The 19076-nt window shown below is 36.3% G+C and overlaps 1 protein-coding gene across 1 annotated transcript in view; it reads right to left on the reverse strand.

Annotated features, from left to right (window-relative positions):
- The window catches only part of LOC110036198 (beta carbonic anhydrase 2, chloroplastic-like), a 39165-nt gene extending 20961 nt beyond the window's left edge, over positions 1-18204 (reverse strand). Inside the window, exon 1 of the mRNA XM_020740589.1 lies at positions 18034-18204. Within this exon, the coding sequence (XP_020596248.1) occupies positions 18034-18144 (111 nt within the window). The 5' untranslated portion in view covers positions 18145-18204. The remainder of the gene's footprint in view (positions 1-18033) is intronic.
- Between the last annotated feature and the right edge of the window lie 872 nt (positions 18205-19076).

Raw genomic sequence — 19076 nt, forward strand, 5'->3', positions numbered from 1 at the left:
TCAAATGTTTCACAACATATTTTAACAATTCAATTGGCCAGATCAAAAAGTAAATTAAGTTTGGAGTTGCAAATTCATCACAATTTATTTTATAATTTAATATTGGCACATTCATATTATCTCTTCATTTCACCATATCTCAGAGTAAGGAGAAAGATAAAGGGAACTACTCAGAATTCATGAGAAAGAAATAACAAAACACAAATATCATATATAAAAGAAAGTTTATACAACACTAATAAACAAACAATACTTATCTGAAAACTCTTTCTCGAAGCAAATCCTTTGTAGCCTTTCCTTAGAAATGCAGGAAGAAGATATCTCTCACTTTTCTCCTTCTCCAACACTCTTACAAAAAGTTTCACACTAAATCTCACCACAAAAACTCTAAACTATGAAAATAAAATCACCAATTGACTCCAATATGGAAGTGGAATGGAATGATGTGGTGCGAAAAATAAAAGTAGAGGAGTGAAAAACATAGAGGAGCACTTTTTCTGATGAAATTTGGCCCCAAATAGAGATCAAGGTCGGTTCTCCAAAAGGTGCCACCAAAAACTCTTCAAAAAATCATCCAAATACATCGAACCTTCTAGAAATGGGGTCTGCAGCGCCTTTGGCGCTGTCGGTGCTAGTCTGGCGCTGAGTAAAAAATCTCCATGTTAATTTGTTCTGCGCTGAGCATTTCTTCAAAAACACTTCCCTTGGCGCTGCCGGCTCTGAGCATTTCTTCAAAAACGTCATTTTTGCTTTAAGCAATAAAAATCAACAACTTGCAAGAAAACATCAAAATACCTTTCATTAAAGTGCAATATCATCAAAAATAGGTATAAAATATGAGTCTAAAAATGCATATACTTTTGGTGTATCAATGACCCCCAAAAAGGTGTATCATTGGTGTATCAATGACCCCCAAAAATTTGCCTCTCTTGTTCAAATTTGTGAAGGGCACTGACCCTTCGTCTCTGATAGAGAATGGATTGAGAGAGCGGTAGCGAAGGTATGTTCTTGATGAGAGCATAGGTCTTCAGAAGCTACCTGGATCGACATGAGCGACTAATCCTCTAGGAAATTTTTTGATCTTCTATCGAGACTAGTTTAAATATGGCCTCCGATTACCCCTTTACCCTGAGCTTTGGATGTGATGGTTTGTGGGTGAAGCATGGGTCCAACATATGCCCAGGGAAGATCACGTCCACCCGACGGTGTGTTGCCTAAAGTGATAAACTTGTAGTCTTCTTTTATCACGGGTTGTGACTCCTAAACTTTTTTCACTTCCATCTGACGATGGTTGCCAGGGGCATTTCTAAAATAATGATGATTAAAAGAGTCAAGCTCCTAGTGACCCACTTAGGGTCTTCGCTCTTTTCAAGTTATTGACTCAGTCACAAGTTGTAAAAGGGTGTACCTGGTACATTTGTCGATTGAAAGTGTCTTGTATCTCTCAATTAAAATGAATAAAATTACTTTTTTTTAAATATTTCTGACAAGATTCTCTTTCCTTGTACTTTATTTTTGTGGCTCTTCATCTGTGCTATGGTTTTTTTTGTCGCCGACAAGTCGATAATGCCCATTTCATCACTCTTGGCTGCAGTTTGATCGATAAGGTTACTCGTTCAGTGAGATTTGGCCGGCGAAATTTTGTGTCTCGGGACCACTTCACACCTGACGCCTTTACTGGAGATGCATTAAAGGCTGCTTGATGGCGACATTTTGTTTTCTTTCTGGGAAATAAAACGTTGTGATGTCCCATCAATGCGCTAACTCAATGACTTTTGGAAGGTGGCCCCCCTTGAATAGTGGACTTTTTCTCCCTATATAAAGAGAGGAGATTTTCACCGTATCCTTGCATTTTCAACATAAGTGTTGAATACATGAGGGTGGGGAGTTGTCGAATGGCTCCTTACACAACATGTGGTGGAGAAGATCCTCTATTGATGTGGGTTCTCACTGTCTTGAGGTTGAAGTTTCCATTTTAATTTTTTTCTATGAGTCGAGTATCAAAGGGGAGGGTTTTTTTTGTGGCAGGTATCGAACCTCGCCCGTGTCGAGATAGATGCCCGATTAGAGACCCTTCCCGCGAATGGGCGGGGTGGACTTTTGGAGGAGGTGCTAAACTCACCACCTCTGGAGGACAATGCATCATTCTATCGTCATTGTCGACCGTGTGGGGTTCATTATGTCTCTTGGCACCTCCTTGCCTGAGCTTCTAAGAAAAAAAAACATAGCACATTCCATGGCAACGGGGTTCACACCCGCTTTTTCTGGTTGTCTATGGCTGTGTTGCATAGTCAGAACCTTGCGAGAGTGTGGGTAAGGATTCCTTTTGATCACGACAGCTTTCTACTTTCTGAATAGAGGTTTCAGGGTGTGAAGGAATTCTTAAGCCCATTTGGAAGGGACCCAAACTCGATCTTAGAGAGAGAGACACGAAAAAATTTTCAATTTTTTATATATTTTTAATGCCTATATTTGGTCATTTTTAGTGAAATTGCACTTTAAAGAAAATGTATATGTATTTTCATGTTTTTATGTATTTTCATGTTTTTGATGCAGGTATACTCAATTTGAGGATTTGGATTAAAAAGGAGCAAAAAGGGCAAAAGAAATGCTCTAGTGCCGAACGATGCCAACACACCTGTATGGAGCACGACCAGTGCCGAATGGCGCCAGTTGGTGCCAAAATGGCACCGAGACGGATATTTCGCAAAATACATTGAATTTGGACAAATTTTGAAGGGATTCTTAAGGGAAGTCTTGAATTTTCGACCACACATTATTTAATCATCATTTTTGATAGAAAATGGGGGGGGGGGGGGGGGGGGGGGGGGAGAAAAATTATTTTAAAAAAGAAAAGAGAGAACTTAGTTTTATTTAGTTTCTTTTGAGAGATATTGAAAGATTCATCTTTAAGAGTTGTAAGAGAAGAGGGAAAGTGTGAGATTTCTTCTTCTTTGCAATCCTTAGAGAGGGGTGCATATCATTGCAATTAGAAGGAAGTGATTCAAAGGAACTTCAAGGGATTTATTTGTGGATCAGAGTAAGATAAGTTGTTTACTTTAATTATGTGCTGTGTAAACTTGTTTTAATATATATAAATCTATGTTTTGTTATTTTTTCTCCATGAATTTTGAGTAGTTTCTTTGTCTTTCCCTTTACAAAAAGAAGTAGTGATGTGAAGAATCAATAGTTGTTTGAAAATGATCTTAATTTCTTAAATTGTGATGATTCACCTTGAACTTCATTTACTTTCCAATTTGGCCAATTGATTTTTTAAAATGTATGCCTAAACATAAGAGTCGGGATGACCATGTTTTTAGCATTCAAGTAGGGATCAAACTTTAATGTCATGGAAGAGTGAAGTCTCCATAGGATTGAGTACAAATAAATAGGAAAATGTTATTTGACAGGTGTAGAGTTCATGATTTTGGGGTGAGAGGCTAAAATCAGCAATTTGGTTCAGATTTTTAAAAACCATATGGTGAGATAGTTAGCCCTCAGGTGGGGGAGAAGTGGGAGCTCTGTAGTGAGTGCCAATATCCTCTCAGCCTAACCATGGATTGAGATTCAAAATATCTGAATTAGTCAATGTCCTTTATTGCTTGACCAATGGATTAAAGAATATTATTGCTCCCCTTTGTCACATGCAATTAAAAATAGATTTGATTCTTCACTAGCTACAACATTATTGTAAATGGGAAAGATGCTTTTATTAAATTTGAAACCTTTGTTAAAATTACTTTACCTGCTTATAGTAGATTTAACTTTTAAGTTTGCAAAATTAGCATAATATATTTAGTTTTGTTAGACTTGCATTTCACATTTAACTTTAGTTGTTGTAGTTCTTATATTATCTATTTAGGTCCTTTTAATTGTCCTTTTAATTAAGTAAGAGTTTAACCTTCTCCATGTGAGATTGAAACTTAGGATTCCATTAGAGCCCCATATTACTTGAGCAATACGTATACTTGCGTTTACGATCATAGTGAATATAAAATATTGGAAACACATTTTAGGATTACAAAAGTAAAATTATTGGCAAATTAAGTGTATGAATTTCGATTTATAAAAAAGTTACACCACTAGGCCCGCATCAACGACTGTCTAGATAGAGTTTGTCCAACTCCCTTCTTCCTCCTCTGAACCGAGGGGGATTAGAGAGAGTTGGGTGCCCCAAGAGTTCACAGTGAAGACTTCCTTTGTGTCCAAAATGCTAGGGCATTCAGTTCTTTTTGGGGCATTCTGTACATAAGGGAAGGTTGTGGTTAAAGGAGTGGGTTAAGTCAGATTTCTTGGAGAGTGTCGGTCGGATCCATCTGTCCTCTTCACCATAAAGGTGCTCTAGGTAAAGGGGTATGCTTGTCTTTCAAATGATAAGGTTCTCTTTCCTCGGTTTTGTCGGTAGTTACTCATACTATGGACCGATCATCCTATTTGAGGGTTAGTTTCAGTCTAAGGAGTTGTCTGAAGTGGTTTGTATCTGCTTATTGGATTGAATAAAAGATACGGTTTACCTTGTGTTTGCCTTTGCTTCACCTTTTTTATTTTGTATATATGATGTTGAATGGTTGACCTCAAGGCAAATTAATCGTTCCTCACATCTCTCACTTAAATGAATCGATCTAGCAGACCAACGGAAATGGTGGCTCAATGCATTTTCAAGTTTTTGAAAGCTGACTTGCTGCTCGGTTGATTCGACTGAGTTACTCAAGCGGTGAAAGAACTTATGAGTTTTTTTCGTAAGATCAGTTGAGAAAACAAAATTCCATTGATAAATTTTCATTAGATATTGGCTGACGAGACCCCTTTTTTCAGATGTATATATACATTTGTCTTTTAAAGGTAAAAATCTCTTCAAATCGTCCTCGCTCTAAGTCTGGGGAGCTCTATTCCGGTGTATGTTTTGAGTCAAAAGGCTCCAAGTAAACATTCTAGCTAATTATGTACGACCCCTCCATGTATGGTCAAGCTTGTCGATCGTCTGTCCACGTGTTACTAGATCGACCTTCTTTAAGAGTAGGTCGCTGGGGACGAAGGAATTCTCCTTAAAATGTTTGTCAAATTAACGAGCAGTTCATCTCTTAATCTTCTCCTGTTGGAGCAATGAATTGGTTCACGTCTCCTCTATAAGGTTGAGTGCTAGCAGTGCTCCCTCGATATTATCTTTCATCCGTTCGGTCAATTCATACTCGAGGAACGAAGAGGCCGTGACGACCCTTTGGCTAAGATGACCATACTCTACTGGCAGTACTGCCTCCATTCTGTGAGTCAGCATGAATGGATTTTCACTGATAGCTGACGATGACATTATGTGGACTGCCCAAAGCACTGACAGTAGCTGTTCTGCCCAACTTCCCTTGGCTCCTTCAAACATTTTCCTTAACATGTTTAGAATGAGCTTGTTAGCTGCCTCGACTAGCCCATTCGTCCTAGGGTAAAGAACCAAAGTGAAATTTAGATCAATGCCCTGCTTTATGCAGAAGTATTACACATGTTAATCTGAGAATTGGGTTCCATTGCTGGTATTAATCATGAGCGGCAGCCCATATCTGCAAATCAGGTTGGACCATATGAATTTCCTGACTGTCTCAACGTTGATCTAAGCAAGGGGCTTTGCTTCGACCCATTTCCAAAATTAGTTGATTACTATGAAGATGAACTCCCTCTAGCCCTTTGACGGAGGAAAAGACCCGAGAATGTCTAGTCCTTAGATGATGAATGACCATGGAATGACTATTGGTTGCAACTTTCGAGCCAATTGATGATGTAATGAGACGTATTTCTGACATTACCACACCTTCTTGGAAGTTCTGCAACATATTTCAGGAGTGTCAGCCAGAAGTATCCTTGCCTCTGTATGCGATAAGATAAGGTTCTTACTCCAGAATGGCTGCCACATTCTCCATAGTGCACTTCTCGGAGCACATCTTAGATTTCGTTTTCCCTTAGGCATCTTAGGTATACCAAAGTAACAGACTTCCTAAATAACTTTCGCTAATTTATAGTATAGGGAAACTTCAATCCAGAGGCGTCTTAGATCTTTGACGCTCTCCTCTATTTCTCGATATCTAGATATGGGATATATGGATCCGTCTATCTCTTGCCTTGTCAATGGCTATCTCCATGGCTTTTGATTTGTCGATTGTTAGCAATGTGAGTTTTCTTGATATTCCTCCCAAACATATGCATTTGGAAAGAATGTTGACTAATTGATTGTCCTCTCAGTTGATGTGCTCGATGCAAAAGCTCTTGAATCTTTTAATTTCTTTCTTCATCTTAGTGAGGTATCTAGCCATTAGCTCGTCTTTGTCTTTGAATTCTCTGTTAACATTACTCAGAATCAGATGGGAGTAAGGCCTCACCTGAAGGTCTCAGGCGCTTATTTCATAGGCTAGATGGAGTCTGATGATTTGAGCTTCATGATCTTCCTGATTTTTTGTGATGTACATATCTACTGAGACTGACTGGTAGAGATTCTCTCTAGCGAGGCTACATAGAACTAGCCTTAGCCCTGCTCTTGCCTGCTTAGAGGCCCCATTGACGTATAGATTCCATGTCTTGTTGTTAGAGGCAACTCCTTCGTTCTACTTTGCTGTAACTAAGAAGTCAACCAGGAAGTCCGTGATTTCTTAGGCCTTAATTGTTGTCCGGAGGATGTAGGTGATGTTGAATTCATTGAGCTCCAATGCCCACTTTAGTAATCAGCCAGAGTCTCTAACTATCTAAGTATAGACTTCAATGGATGGTCCATGATGACCCAGATTGGATGTATTTGAAAGTATGATCAAAATCTCGGTAGATTGTTGTGTGTTGAGGCCGGAGGGTCGGTCCCCCCACCAATGATGGCTGGGATTATTCCTACCATGTGGACCTCATTTGCTTGGATAGGTCCGTTTGCGGGCTCTCTTACTAGAGCCTTACCCTATTAATGTGTATTTGTGCTGACTGCTACAAAATCTTTATGCTTCTTGGTGTGGATGTGCTCCTTGATCAGGTTCCAGAGGTGATAAAATTCCTCTGTGTCGTGGCCATGATCATGATGGTATTGATGGTACCTCTTCGGGTCTCATGAAATTGAGGGTTGGTTCAGCGGCGACCCCAGTTTGAGTAGTCCTTATTTTAGATGATATGGACTATTTTGACCATCGACACGTTGAGGGGTGTCAAGCCTTGCATCTTGTGGTAATCATGGGGTCGCTCATAATATCGGGTCGATGGTTGGTCAACGTGTCACTTTGCGTCAAAGCGTCCCCAGTTATTTCCCCGCTGATCTCGGGACTAAGAGTTACTTTTTTGGTGACCGACGGAAGAATGCATGTCCCTGCCCTCTGTGATTTACTCATATCCTTCTATTTTTTCGGGGGTTGTTTGGACTATCCTAAGTATCCTCTAAAAAGTCTTGAAGGTTTCAATTAAGAGCGGTCAGACAGGTATCCGCATTTGCTCTTCCCATCATCTGTTCGCCTATGCGAACGGGCCAGTGCCACTGTGCTGGGATACCTTGTCTCTTCATCTTCTGGTTGCTAACTTGGTTGTTGGGGACATATGGGTTCGCCCGTGGGGGCCTCTAAGGGCGAACCCCCTGAGGTTTTGCTTCCCAATGAGGCGACTGATCACTCTTACTGAAGGAACTCGAATTACTCCATTATGAGAGTCATCCGAGCTTGCAGCCTCTGGACTCGTGAATGGATGTCAAGTTGTGTAGCGTCTCTGTTGGGTTTCATGTGCTTATCTCTCGTTGAGAATTTTCTCCTCCGTACTTAGCTCCACTTCTCATTTGTTGAATATCCATGCTCCCTGCACCACCTTTTATGATTTCGGATCCTATTTGTCCTTTGTGAATCACGCTCTGAAAGTTAGAGCTGAGTAAAGGAGAGAAAGGAGGAGGAGAGAGAGAGTAGAATAAGTTTTGAATTTCTGTAGGGAGAATCAAGGAGAGGTTAAAGACCCTCTTATTCGTATTTTTGCCTTGTACTTATAGAGACGTGTTTTGTACAATTACAAAAAGAAGGAAGCATTTATTGAAACAATTTTTAATGACATTAAGGCTCTAATTGACTATATAGATTTTATGACATATTTGCAATATAATTTGAATTTCAATATTAGTGATAATTGGCTGGTCGACTGACTTGAAGTTAGACGACTGAGATGACTGGCTAAGTGGCGTCTGTGCCCTCCAACGTTTGTGTTGGTCGGTCGAGGTGTACGACCACATGACGATTTAATCGATGTTTTTAGAACGATTGACCTGAGTGGTGAGGCGATCATTCGGTCCTGACGCAGGGTCGCTTGGTTGAATGTGATCGGTAATCTTTTTCGTTGAGTAAGTCGTGACTAATTTTCCATTCGGCTCGAGTCTTATTGGGCTTGTGTCACGCCTACCTGGTTGGTTCGTCACCTTGGTCGAATCTTCCAATCTTGCAAGGTCTTTGGTGAAACTTGCCGCAACCTATGTGGGGTATCCGACAAGACTCGTTTCCATGATAATTCACACTTCACTTCATTATCCAATGAGATTCGTTGCCATTCTACCGAGCGGGGTACCATCTCCAGAGCTTGAACCTATCACGGGTTTGGAGATGTAGCTTCATGTTCGGTCTTGAGACATAGGTTGATTGCTTACCTCGGAAGGAGTCTCTTTCATCTTGGTCATTCCCTCTTGAGATTCATGTTGATATTTTTGGTGTATATAATTTTATTATGTGTTTGATGCATTATATTTATATTATAAATTTGTAATTTCCAATTTTAGCGGCATGCCGTTACTCATTTTGATTCATGTGGGTATTATTTGGGCAAGTCTAATCACGCATAAAGCTCTTTGTCATTGAGAGGTTAATTTGACTTTTATGAGTGTTACGTCGTCGACATGTTTCATTATTGGGCATTAATCTTAACGCATTGCGTCAATTTCGAGATAATTTTTTGAACAAAAATGATCAAACTTAGATTAATGTAAAAGCAAAATATAAATTAGATTTTAGCAAATTTAGAATTAAATTGATAGGTTCAATGAAACAGGTCCAATAGTTTTAGAATTGGTCCAATCCGAGTCAAATTAAGCCTCCATCAAGCCATTAAATCACTTTTAGAAACTTTCTAAAAATAATTGGAATGTCAAATGCAATTTAAACATGACAAGCTTATTGTCAAGTCGAGTGTCTCGACAACATAAATCCAACAAGTCGAAGATCGCTCAATTCCAAAATTATTAAGGCGCTCAAATGTCCAACAAACACCATCTAATCAAGTGAAGATCTTCAGGCCCTCTAACCAGAGTAGTTGGATTCCTTCTTTATTTGCAACCTGGACTCCTATAGTGAAACATTTAACCTGGGATAAGCCCTGTGGGGTTTTTTTTTTCGGGGTTTTCATATAAAACTTATTGTGTCCCTACAAGCTATCTTCTTTTAACTGAGTGTGTGATGTATTATCTTATAACGCTAAGATGATAATTCGTTACTTTAGCACAGTGAATTTTCTAACATGCATCAATGAGGACAAAATTATAACTTTTCTATTTCTAGATTCTACAGTTTTATTTATAATTAGCAAATTTTTAGTTATGCTATTTTAACCAAATTCTTACATGTAGCCTTTTAAGTCATTGCTTTTCTAAAAACTTATAATACATTAAAATTATTTAAAATTATAGTATATTTGTTTTCAAAGTAAGAAAAATAATTATTAAATTTCTATCAACTAAGAATTTACATAGTTGATCACGTTTTGAATTTAAGAATTTCTTTAAGTGGCTTAATTATTTGGAAAGCAGAATCTGTTACGGTTGAACTCAAATTTGTCTATAACTCACACTCAACAAATAAAATGTGAGGAGAGAAATGTACAAAAAGATGTGAAAAATTAGGTATTTTCCTATATAGTATTTAACTACGACTCTAGATTTAATCATCCTCTATTTATATAGAGAACTTTAGAATAATATGAAACATAAATTAAAACCTTTTCCTTTTTTAATCAACTGACCCTTTGTCATTTAGTTCTTTGTCTCGCAGTTGCAACATGTCTAGTTGGTCGTTCTCTTGCCTGTCGATTATTATCTGAGTGATCCTTGAGTCGATCAAATTCTGATTTGGTCGATCTCTATGTCATTTTTTTTCCCATCCGGCTGCTCGAATGACATTTGTCTATTGGTTCGCCATCCTTTGAGTAAGTTGGTCAATCGATATACGACCTTTGGCTCAACCCCCATTTAAATAAATAGACTGCTGGCTTTTTCAATCACTTGATCAACATCTGACCTCTGAATGTCATTGTTTATTATTCTAATACTCTTTTAAACTTCATGTGTCCCACTTTGAGCCGTTCGATTAGAAAGAGATCTGGCCAAGGGTATTTTGATTGTATATATTTTAATTCCCAAATATTCTCATACATTAGTAGGCTATGGTGTGATAAGATTGAGATAATTAAATAAGATCAAATGTTAGTTAGCATTAAATAACTTCTATGATTCATACTCCTTTAACCTCTGTGCTATTGTTTGTTATAATTGGATTGTAGGCATCTCTCTAAGCTTGCCATCCTGGGATTTTCCCTGGTCGCTTTGCACCAACTTTGATCTCCCTTTTCCTCATTGGTTGCTTCTCTAACCAGCAAGAACTCAAAATGGAGAATGTTCAATGAAATCCAAAAGTGATATCCCAAACAAGGTTTTGATTTGAGATATACTTTCAGAGGGGCTTGGCAAAAAATTTCATGAGGGCGAGTGGATGAAGGTGGTGGTGAATAGAAGGATAGTCTTGCCTTCGGGATAGAAAAACTCTTCTAGGTCAGCCCTGGAAAATGTAGCCGCAGTAATGACAACCTAAGGCTCTTCTACAAAACCTGTGATCACAACACTTGGCCCTTTGGAAGCTTGAATCCTTCAACCGACTACCTTGGTCCCTCTATTGCCGCAGAAAACTCACCTACTAGAAATGACGATGTCTGAGCGGCTAGAGAGTTTAGGTATTATGAGTTTGTGACTAATTGATGACTTCCCTGGGTTTGTTTGACACTCAATTTTCTCATGATGTTGTAGACAATCTAGATCAAGCAAGCTTGAAAAATGCTTTCATCATATTGATTAGAAAAAGTAAACAAACAGTGAAAGGAGAAAATAGGCTTGTCAGCGAGGATTGGAGAGTCTATCGACCCGAGGATATTCAACATCCCTCACTGGCATGCAAGAATAGTGCCAAAGGGATTTGGGCAGATCATGAGATGAGGCCTTGCAGCTTGGACTAGATTGGATGCTCCTTCGCGCGTGAGACAAGTATACAAAAAAGTTCAGAAGTGAGCCCAAATTTATTCGCGAATCACACCCAAGGAACATAGTGTGAGAAAGAAAGAGAAATGTGCAAAAAGATGTGAGAAATTACGTCTTTTTGTATATGATTCCTCTCTACATTTAAATCTCCTCTATTTCTATAAAGGGCTTCAGAATAATGTGAAATAATAATTACACCCTTGTTCTTATTTAATCGTTTGACCCTTTATGAATTGGTTGCCGACCTCTCGTTTGTCTACTTATTTTGTTGGGTTTTTTGTCAGTAGATTTTTGTCAGAGTGTTCTATATCTTTTGATTTGACCAATCTCTTGGTCATCTTTTCCTTGTTCGACTGCACGAATGACATTTGTCCATTGATTCGACAATCATTTAGGTTAGCCGCTCGATCGATATCCCAACTCTAAAGAGGTTACTATTCTAGAATCTTCATAGGTGATGTGTTTCCCGTTCTAAGCTATTTGATTCACAAGATAACGCGCCAAGGGTAATTTGATTGTGCACTTATGTTTAAGTAATGAGCTTGAACTCACAAAATTAGTCTGTTAAGTAATGAGCTTCATGAATATATAAATATTTAGCCTCAAATAGATAAGATAGAGAAAATATCAATATTAAAACGACTATCACAGAGGAAGAAATTTTCAAGAAATTTTAATTTTTTCCATCTATTTGGAAATGAGAATAAAGTTCAGATGAGATGAAGTACATTCAGATTCAAATTATTTATTATTATTTTTTATTAATGATAATAAACGAACACTGCCTTCACGGGGTCCCAACATTAATGAGAATAAAGTTCAGATGTGAAAAGCGAAGGGGTCCATTAGGTAGTTGACAACCAGTGTAAATTTTGTTAAAAAATCAATGCATGAATCCATTTAATCATTGTGTAAATGCTAGGGCATCCCTTAGAAACGACACATTGTATGGCCTGAATACAATGACAAGTGTGTAAAGGCCTCTACAATGGTGGCTTGGGTGTAGTAGTAAATAAGTAACGGTTCCCACATTACGGACGAATGTAGGTAAAGAAGTTAGTCCGTAAAACTAATATTATGATACGATCTTGGAATATAGGTACTCTCACATGTAAATTAATGAAATTAATTGATATTATGATTTATGAAAAGATAAGTATCTTATATATTCAAGAACTAATGAGTTGGAGACAAGGCTAAGGAGATTGATAGCTTAGGTTATAAACTTTAATAATCAGGTAAAACTCACACTAGAAATGGTGTAGATGCAATTTTAGATAAAAGTTTGAAAGATGATATTGTAAAAATTAGTAGAGTAGGAGATAGAATTATAACCCTTAAAATTGTTGATACTGAGATTTTTAATATAATAAGTGCTTATGCTCCTCAAGTAGGTTTAGATATAGGTTCCAAAGAAAAAAATATGGAATTATTTAGAAGAATTAACACAAATGATGCCTCTTGAAGAAAGACTTTTAATTGGAGATTTAAACAGAAATGTCGGTTGAGTGGCAGAAGATTTTAGAAATAATCATGGTGGCTAGGATTTTGGAGTGAAGAATGAAGAAGATAGAATCATATTAGATTTTGTTTTAACATATGATTATGCTATTGCTAATACTTTATTCAAGAAAAGAGATGAGCATATTATTACTAATAAGAATGGATCCAATAAAATATAAATTGATTATTTTCTTATGAGAAGAAGAGATCGTTGAGAATGTTAATCGTTGAGAATGGAAAGATTGTAAGGTCATTCATAGTAAGAATTTAAATACCCAACATCGATTATCTGTTCTAAATTTTAAGATAAAGAGTTGTAAAATAAAGAATATACAAATATTAGGTATTGTCACATAATTGGATTGGGGCACCTAAAAAAGTCAAATAAAATTATTTTTATGAGTAAACTTCAAGATTTCGTAATTTGGGATGTCCATGAGGAAGTAAATTCTAGGTGGGATAAAGTAACAAACACTATCAAATTAATAAGTGGGAAAGTTGTAATTGGAGAATCAAAACAAAAAAAAATTATAAATAAGAATATATAAGAAAAGATAAAATATAAGAAATTATGTTATAAAAATTGATTTAAATATAAAAGCTTAGAGAACAGAAACAAATATAAAATGACACATAAGAAGTCTAAGAGAAAAATTTGTGATGCTAAAAAATCTGCTTCGAGTGATCTTTATAATAGATTAGATACTAAAGTGGGTGAAAAATATATGTACAAGCTAGCCAAACAAAGAGAAAATAAAAGTAAATATTTAACTCAAGTAAAGTGCATTAAGGATGAAAATCAAAATGTGCTTTTCTTAGAAAAAGATACCCAAAATAAGTGGGTGAGTTATTTTGATAAACATTTCAATTAAATTTCTAAAAATACGATATACTTTAGTGATCTTAATATCATTAATAAAAATAAAATATTTCATTTTTACCATCGTATTAGTGAAAAAGAAGTTGATGAGGCTTTAATAAAAACTAAGGGTAGAAAGTCTCTACGACCTAATGGTATCCCAATTGAAGTGTGGAAATGTTTAGGAGATTTGGGAGTTTATTGGCTTACTAAAATCTTTAATATTATTTCAAAAACTAAAAAGTTGCGAGAAGAGTAGAGAAAAAGTATTTTGGTCCCCATTTTTAAGAATAAAAGGGATGCACAAGAGTGCAGATTAAAGAGGAATTAAGTTGATGTGTCATACTTTAAGATTATGGAAGAGAGTAAGTGAACACTGGTTAAAACATATTACAAAAATTTCACATATTATAGAAGAAACTAAAAGAACACCAGTTAAAACATATTACAAAGATTTCATATAGTCAGTTTAGATTTATGCTGGGTAGTTCTACTATGGAAGTTATACATTATCGAGAAGTTTGATGGAGAAGTACAGAGAGAATGAGGAGGATCTTCATATGATTTTTATTGATTTAGAAAAAGCTTACAATAAGGTTCTAAGAGATATCCTTTGGAGAGTTATAAAGAAAAAACGTGTTGATATGACTTATATTCATATCATTAAAGATAAGTATACTAGAGCTATTACTTGTGTCAAATAGAAGGAGGATTGACAAATTATTTTCCTATTTCATCAGCTAACATCACGAATCGGCTTTAAGCCCATATCCTTTTGCTTTAGTTATGGGTGCTCTTATTGGAGATTTACAGGAGGATGTACTTTAGTGTATGCTTTTCACTGATGATATCCTTCTTATAGATAAGATTAGAGAAAAGCTCAGAAAAAACTTGAATTATAGAGGTCAACATTGGAGTCTAAAGGCCTTCACTTGAGTAGAACTAAAATTGAATACATAGAATGAAATTTTAGTAGTAATAACTCTAGTGACAGAGTTGTAACTACGGGTGATCAAATTATTAAAAGGTGTGAACGCTTTAGATATCTCGAGTCTTTTGTTCAATTGTTCAAAGTGATGGAGTGATGGTGATATAGATGGGGATGTTATTAGTAGAATTCAAATTGGTTAATTGAAGTGGAGGCATGCTTCTGACCTATTGTGTGATGTGATAGAAAGTATCGCTTAGATTGAAAGGAAACTTTTATAAGATAGTGGTGAGACCTGCAATGCTCTATGGCGCATAATGTTGGCCTTTAAAAGAGAAGCATAAAATTAAGTGTTGCCGAGATGAGAATGCATAGGTGGATGAGTGGCTTTCCACTTAAAGACAAAATATGAAATGAATATATTCGTGATAGGGTTGGAGTAGTTCTTGTGTCGGATAAAATTAGAGAGAGTCTTCTTAGATGATTTGGTCATATTAAACGTCAACCATCTGATGTTCTAGCTAGGAAAGTAGATCATTTAGATTCTACTCATGTTAAGAGAGGCAGAGGTAGATCTAGAAAGACTTGGGCATATTGTATAAAATTGATCTTAATTTAGTAGAATTGAATGAAAATATGACAATCAATAGGACCCAACGGAGAATGTCGCCGACCCCACTTAGTGGGATACAAGTTTTTTTTTGTTGTTGCTTTGTTGTTGATAATGAACAATAAAATTCTTAAATCTCATTATTAGAATTTCTCTTAAACCACATATTAATTAAATACAAGTATTTAAAGCTGCAACTATGAAAAGAAAAACCTTTTTAGATGCTCACTTTTGTTTGAAGGGGTTGTAAGAAAGGAAACAAAAAATTAATGGAAATACTAATGACACTGAAATTTAAGTAAAAAATTACTCTCACTCTTAGTTGGCCGAGAAGAAATTGAGGAAAAAATGCATTCTCTTATAAATTTGTTTTATAAGAATTTGTGTTTTTATTTCTTGTAAGATAAATAAATATAAATTCAATAAATGCATTCCTTCCAATTCTTTGGAACCAAACATACCTAAAAGTACTTCAGGAAACTATTAAATTGATGGGGCATTCATAGACAATACACCCCAAAAATTGCTATTTACAAAACCAACACCACATTGCATATTTTTACAAAAATTGCCTCAAATATTGAAATTCTCAATAAAATATTGATGTGTGATAGAAAATTCACGGCGGTAGAGTAACGAACTATTGTTTTAGTATTATACGAAAGTTCAACACACACACAGATAAAAGAGAAATAAGCGGTGATGTTCCAGAAGTTTTTACATGGAAAACCCGTAAGGGAAAAACCACGAGGCCTGGCCCAGTTTCGGAAATTCACTTGATTGATTATTGCAAAGTGATCGATGGTGGTTAATGGTGGTCGATGATGGTTAGCGAAGGTTGACGATCTGCGGTGGTCGACGACGGTCGGCGGTGGTCGACGACGGTCGGCGGTGGTCGTCGGGGGTCGGCGGTGGTAGACGACGGAGGTCGGTGATACTAAGCTGCAGCTTCTCTTCAATGCCTCAGACCCTCTCTCTAGACTCCAGCTTCCCCTCACGTGAAGGGTGGGGGTCCATTTATAGTGTACTGGGTGCAATTAATGCAATAATATCAACCATTTTGATCGGACTGTCTAAAGAGTTTCTCTCGATCATGCAACGTTTATTGGACGTTTGAGTGCCTTAACGATGTCAGAATTGAGTGATCTTGGGCTCGTTCGATTGGCCTTATCGAGATGCTCGATTCAAGTAAAAACTTACTAGTGTCGTCATCCGTTTGACCTTCCAAATATGTCCAAAAATTTTCTAACGGTGGTTTAATAACTTGATTTGGGCTTGATTTGACTCGGATTGTACTAACTATGATATCATTAGGACCGTCTCATCGAGCCGGTCAGTTTGACCATAAGTTTGCTGAAATCGGAGCTTCGGATGACTTTTTATCAATATTTGAACGTTTCTTATTCAAAATATTGTGTCATGCCTCGAGATTCATGTTGGATGATGAAAATTTGTTGGTGACGTATCAAATCTCAAACTCTATTTTTCATTTTAATCAAATTCTAAATGAACGATAAAAATGATCAATTTATAAATTACAATGTCTCGGGTACCATGCATGCAATTATCCCTAAATTTATATCACCCTCACCAAATGAAAATAAATAAAGTACATTAGAGTATATATATACAGGATTCCAAATTCTGAAGATTTTTATATAATTTTTTTAATGCACTCAACAGTAATATTAAACATAATGCTTTTTGTTAGATACTAGCAACAAGGAAAAATATACTAGCTTGGGAAACTTAGCAATGCTTGAATCTAAATAAGCAACTATTAGGGAACATTAACAACTAAAATATACTAAATGTAAAGCATTTTCACCATAAAAGATTAGAAAGTGTGAGAGATTGGACAAATGCGACGAAATTAGACAATGACTCATGAGATTGCCCAAACCAAGCTATTTGATTGAGCAGAAATAGCCTGAAATTAATGGCCAGAAAAACTGGTGGTCGAAATTAATGCTGCATATACTTGTGGCTCTCCTCCATTCAACTGGCAACCACAAATTTATATTTCTACATATCTGACATCTAAATTATACTTTTTTACATCCCTAACACCCAGATTTCTTCACATCACATAAGGAAATAACACTATTTTAATTTTTAAAAAGTGAAATATACCTTATCATGCACATGTAAACATTGAAGTTTAGGTGTTATATATGTAAATACATAAGAATTGAGTGGCATGCATACGTTAGCCAAGAGTCATTAGCACATAAAAAACTTGTGAAAGGATTACTATATCTAATTTATCATTACATTTTCGCATTATTGCGAAGACAACTTCAATATTATTATTTATTATAGGTAAATTACTTGACTTAGCTTTAGATATATTAATTAGCAAGCAAGCTAAAGACTTTGAAGGATTGCCCGAACACTGATTAATTAAAATGGGTAAAAGAAAAAAAAATATTTAAATATTCCGGTCATAGCAATCCACAGGCTTGTGTAATTCTTATCCGATTGCATGTATATACAAATAAGCCTTATCTACTGTTCAAAATAGAACAAGAATTTCAATTATCAGAAGAATATTAAAAAATTGAGAAATTCACATAAATGCCACAAAATTCTTTTTATTTATATATTTAACACCTTAAGTTTGATTTATAGATTTATAGCACTTCGGTGTCATAAATTCTACAAGAAAATGCATATTTCTCTTTTACAAAGTTTGCAATAGTGATATTTTTATGTGAAATTAAGGATTTAAGAAAGTAGATATTACAGATGTAAATACATAAGAATTGTGTGGCGTGTATGTAAATGCCCCAATCTGATGCATGCATTTTCTTTTTTAACTGAATGAAACCGAAGAAAGCAATAGTGAGAAAGAGTACCGGTTCAGAGCCGAGAGTACATGTGGGGGCCAGGATACTTGCTTTACGGATCAGATGAGAGCTAGAAATTACAGAGGAGAGGTAGGAACAACTGAGGGCGGCTCTCCACATGAACTATTTGGTAGAAGTTACGGCCTCTCCCCTCTCCTTTGTAGTTGTAATTTGAGTTACGCCCCAGTCACCGTTACTTTAATTGCACACTTATTCTCTTCCTCCAATCCGCTGCCACTGCATGTTTTAGCTGTAAAAGAGCTTGGAGGATAATGATTGCCGGGAAAAGGGCCCACCATTTCTATGGTCAATGGATAAGTAGGAATGCTAGTCTTTTCTCCACACGGTTCGGAGAACAATGAAATGCCAACATCTGGATGTGTTGGCCCCACCATTTAAAAAATAAAAAATGCAGCGGAGGCCCGACCCAACTTTCTTCGGGATTTTCCCGCTTTTTTCGTCTCGCTTTCCCTGATTCGAATGAAGCTTTTTATTCTTTAGGGTGACACATTTTTCATTTGCTATCCAGACGAGCTGATGCGATGATGGACTCCTCTCTCGACCAAGACATGTTGATGATGGATTTCCAAGACAATGGGAATGAGTTTCAGACCGAGGTGAGTTTAGCTTCGCTTGGAATGTGCCCATTATCATGAAGCCATTGTTTATGTTAAAGGTCAATGGTTTGCGTGGTTATATTTGTGGTTTAGGATTATTTAGTCTTGAAATACTTATGGATATATTAGAAATATTCTTCAGTTTGAATTGAGTATTTTTTATGTTACTATGGGGTTATTATTATATTATTATCGTGTTATTTATCCTTAAACGTTTCAAGATGGAAGTTCATAAGGATAATATTATTTTTGTATTATTATGGTATTATTTTGGGTTTAGTTTGTACTCTTTATGTTTCTAGACAGAAGTTCCCATGAATAATGTTATTCATTAGTTATTCTGTTATTTTGGTATGGTTATTGTGATGTTATTGTAGTATGATTTGTCGTTTATATGTTTCTAAGAATTCTCGAGGGCAATGATACTAATGTGTT

This window comes from Phalaenopsis equestris, unplaced genomic scaffold, assembly GCF_001263595.1.
Source record: "Phalaenopsis equestris unplaced genomic scaffold, ASM126359v1 Scaffold203652, whole genome shotgun sequence".
NCBI classification, from domain to species: Eukaryota; Viridiplantae; Streptophyta; class Magnoliopsida; order Asparagales; family Orchidaceae; genus Phalaenopsis; species Phalaenopsis equestris.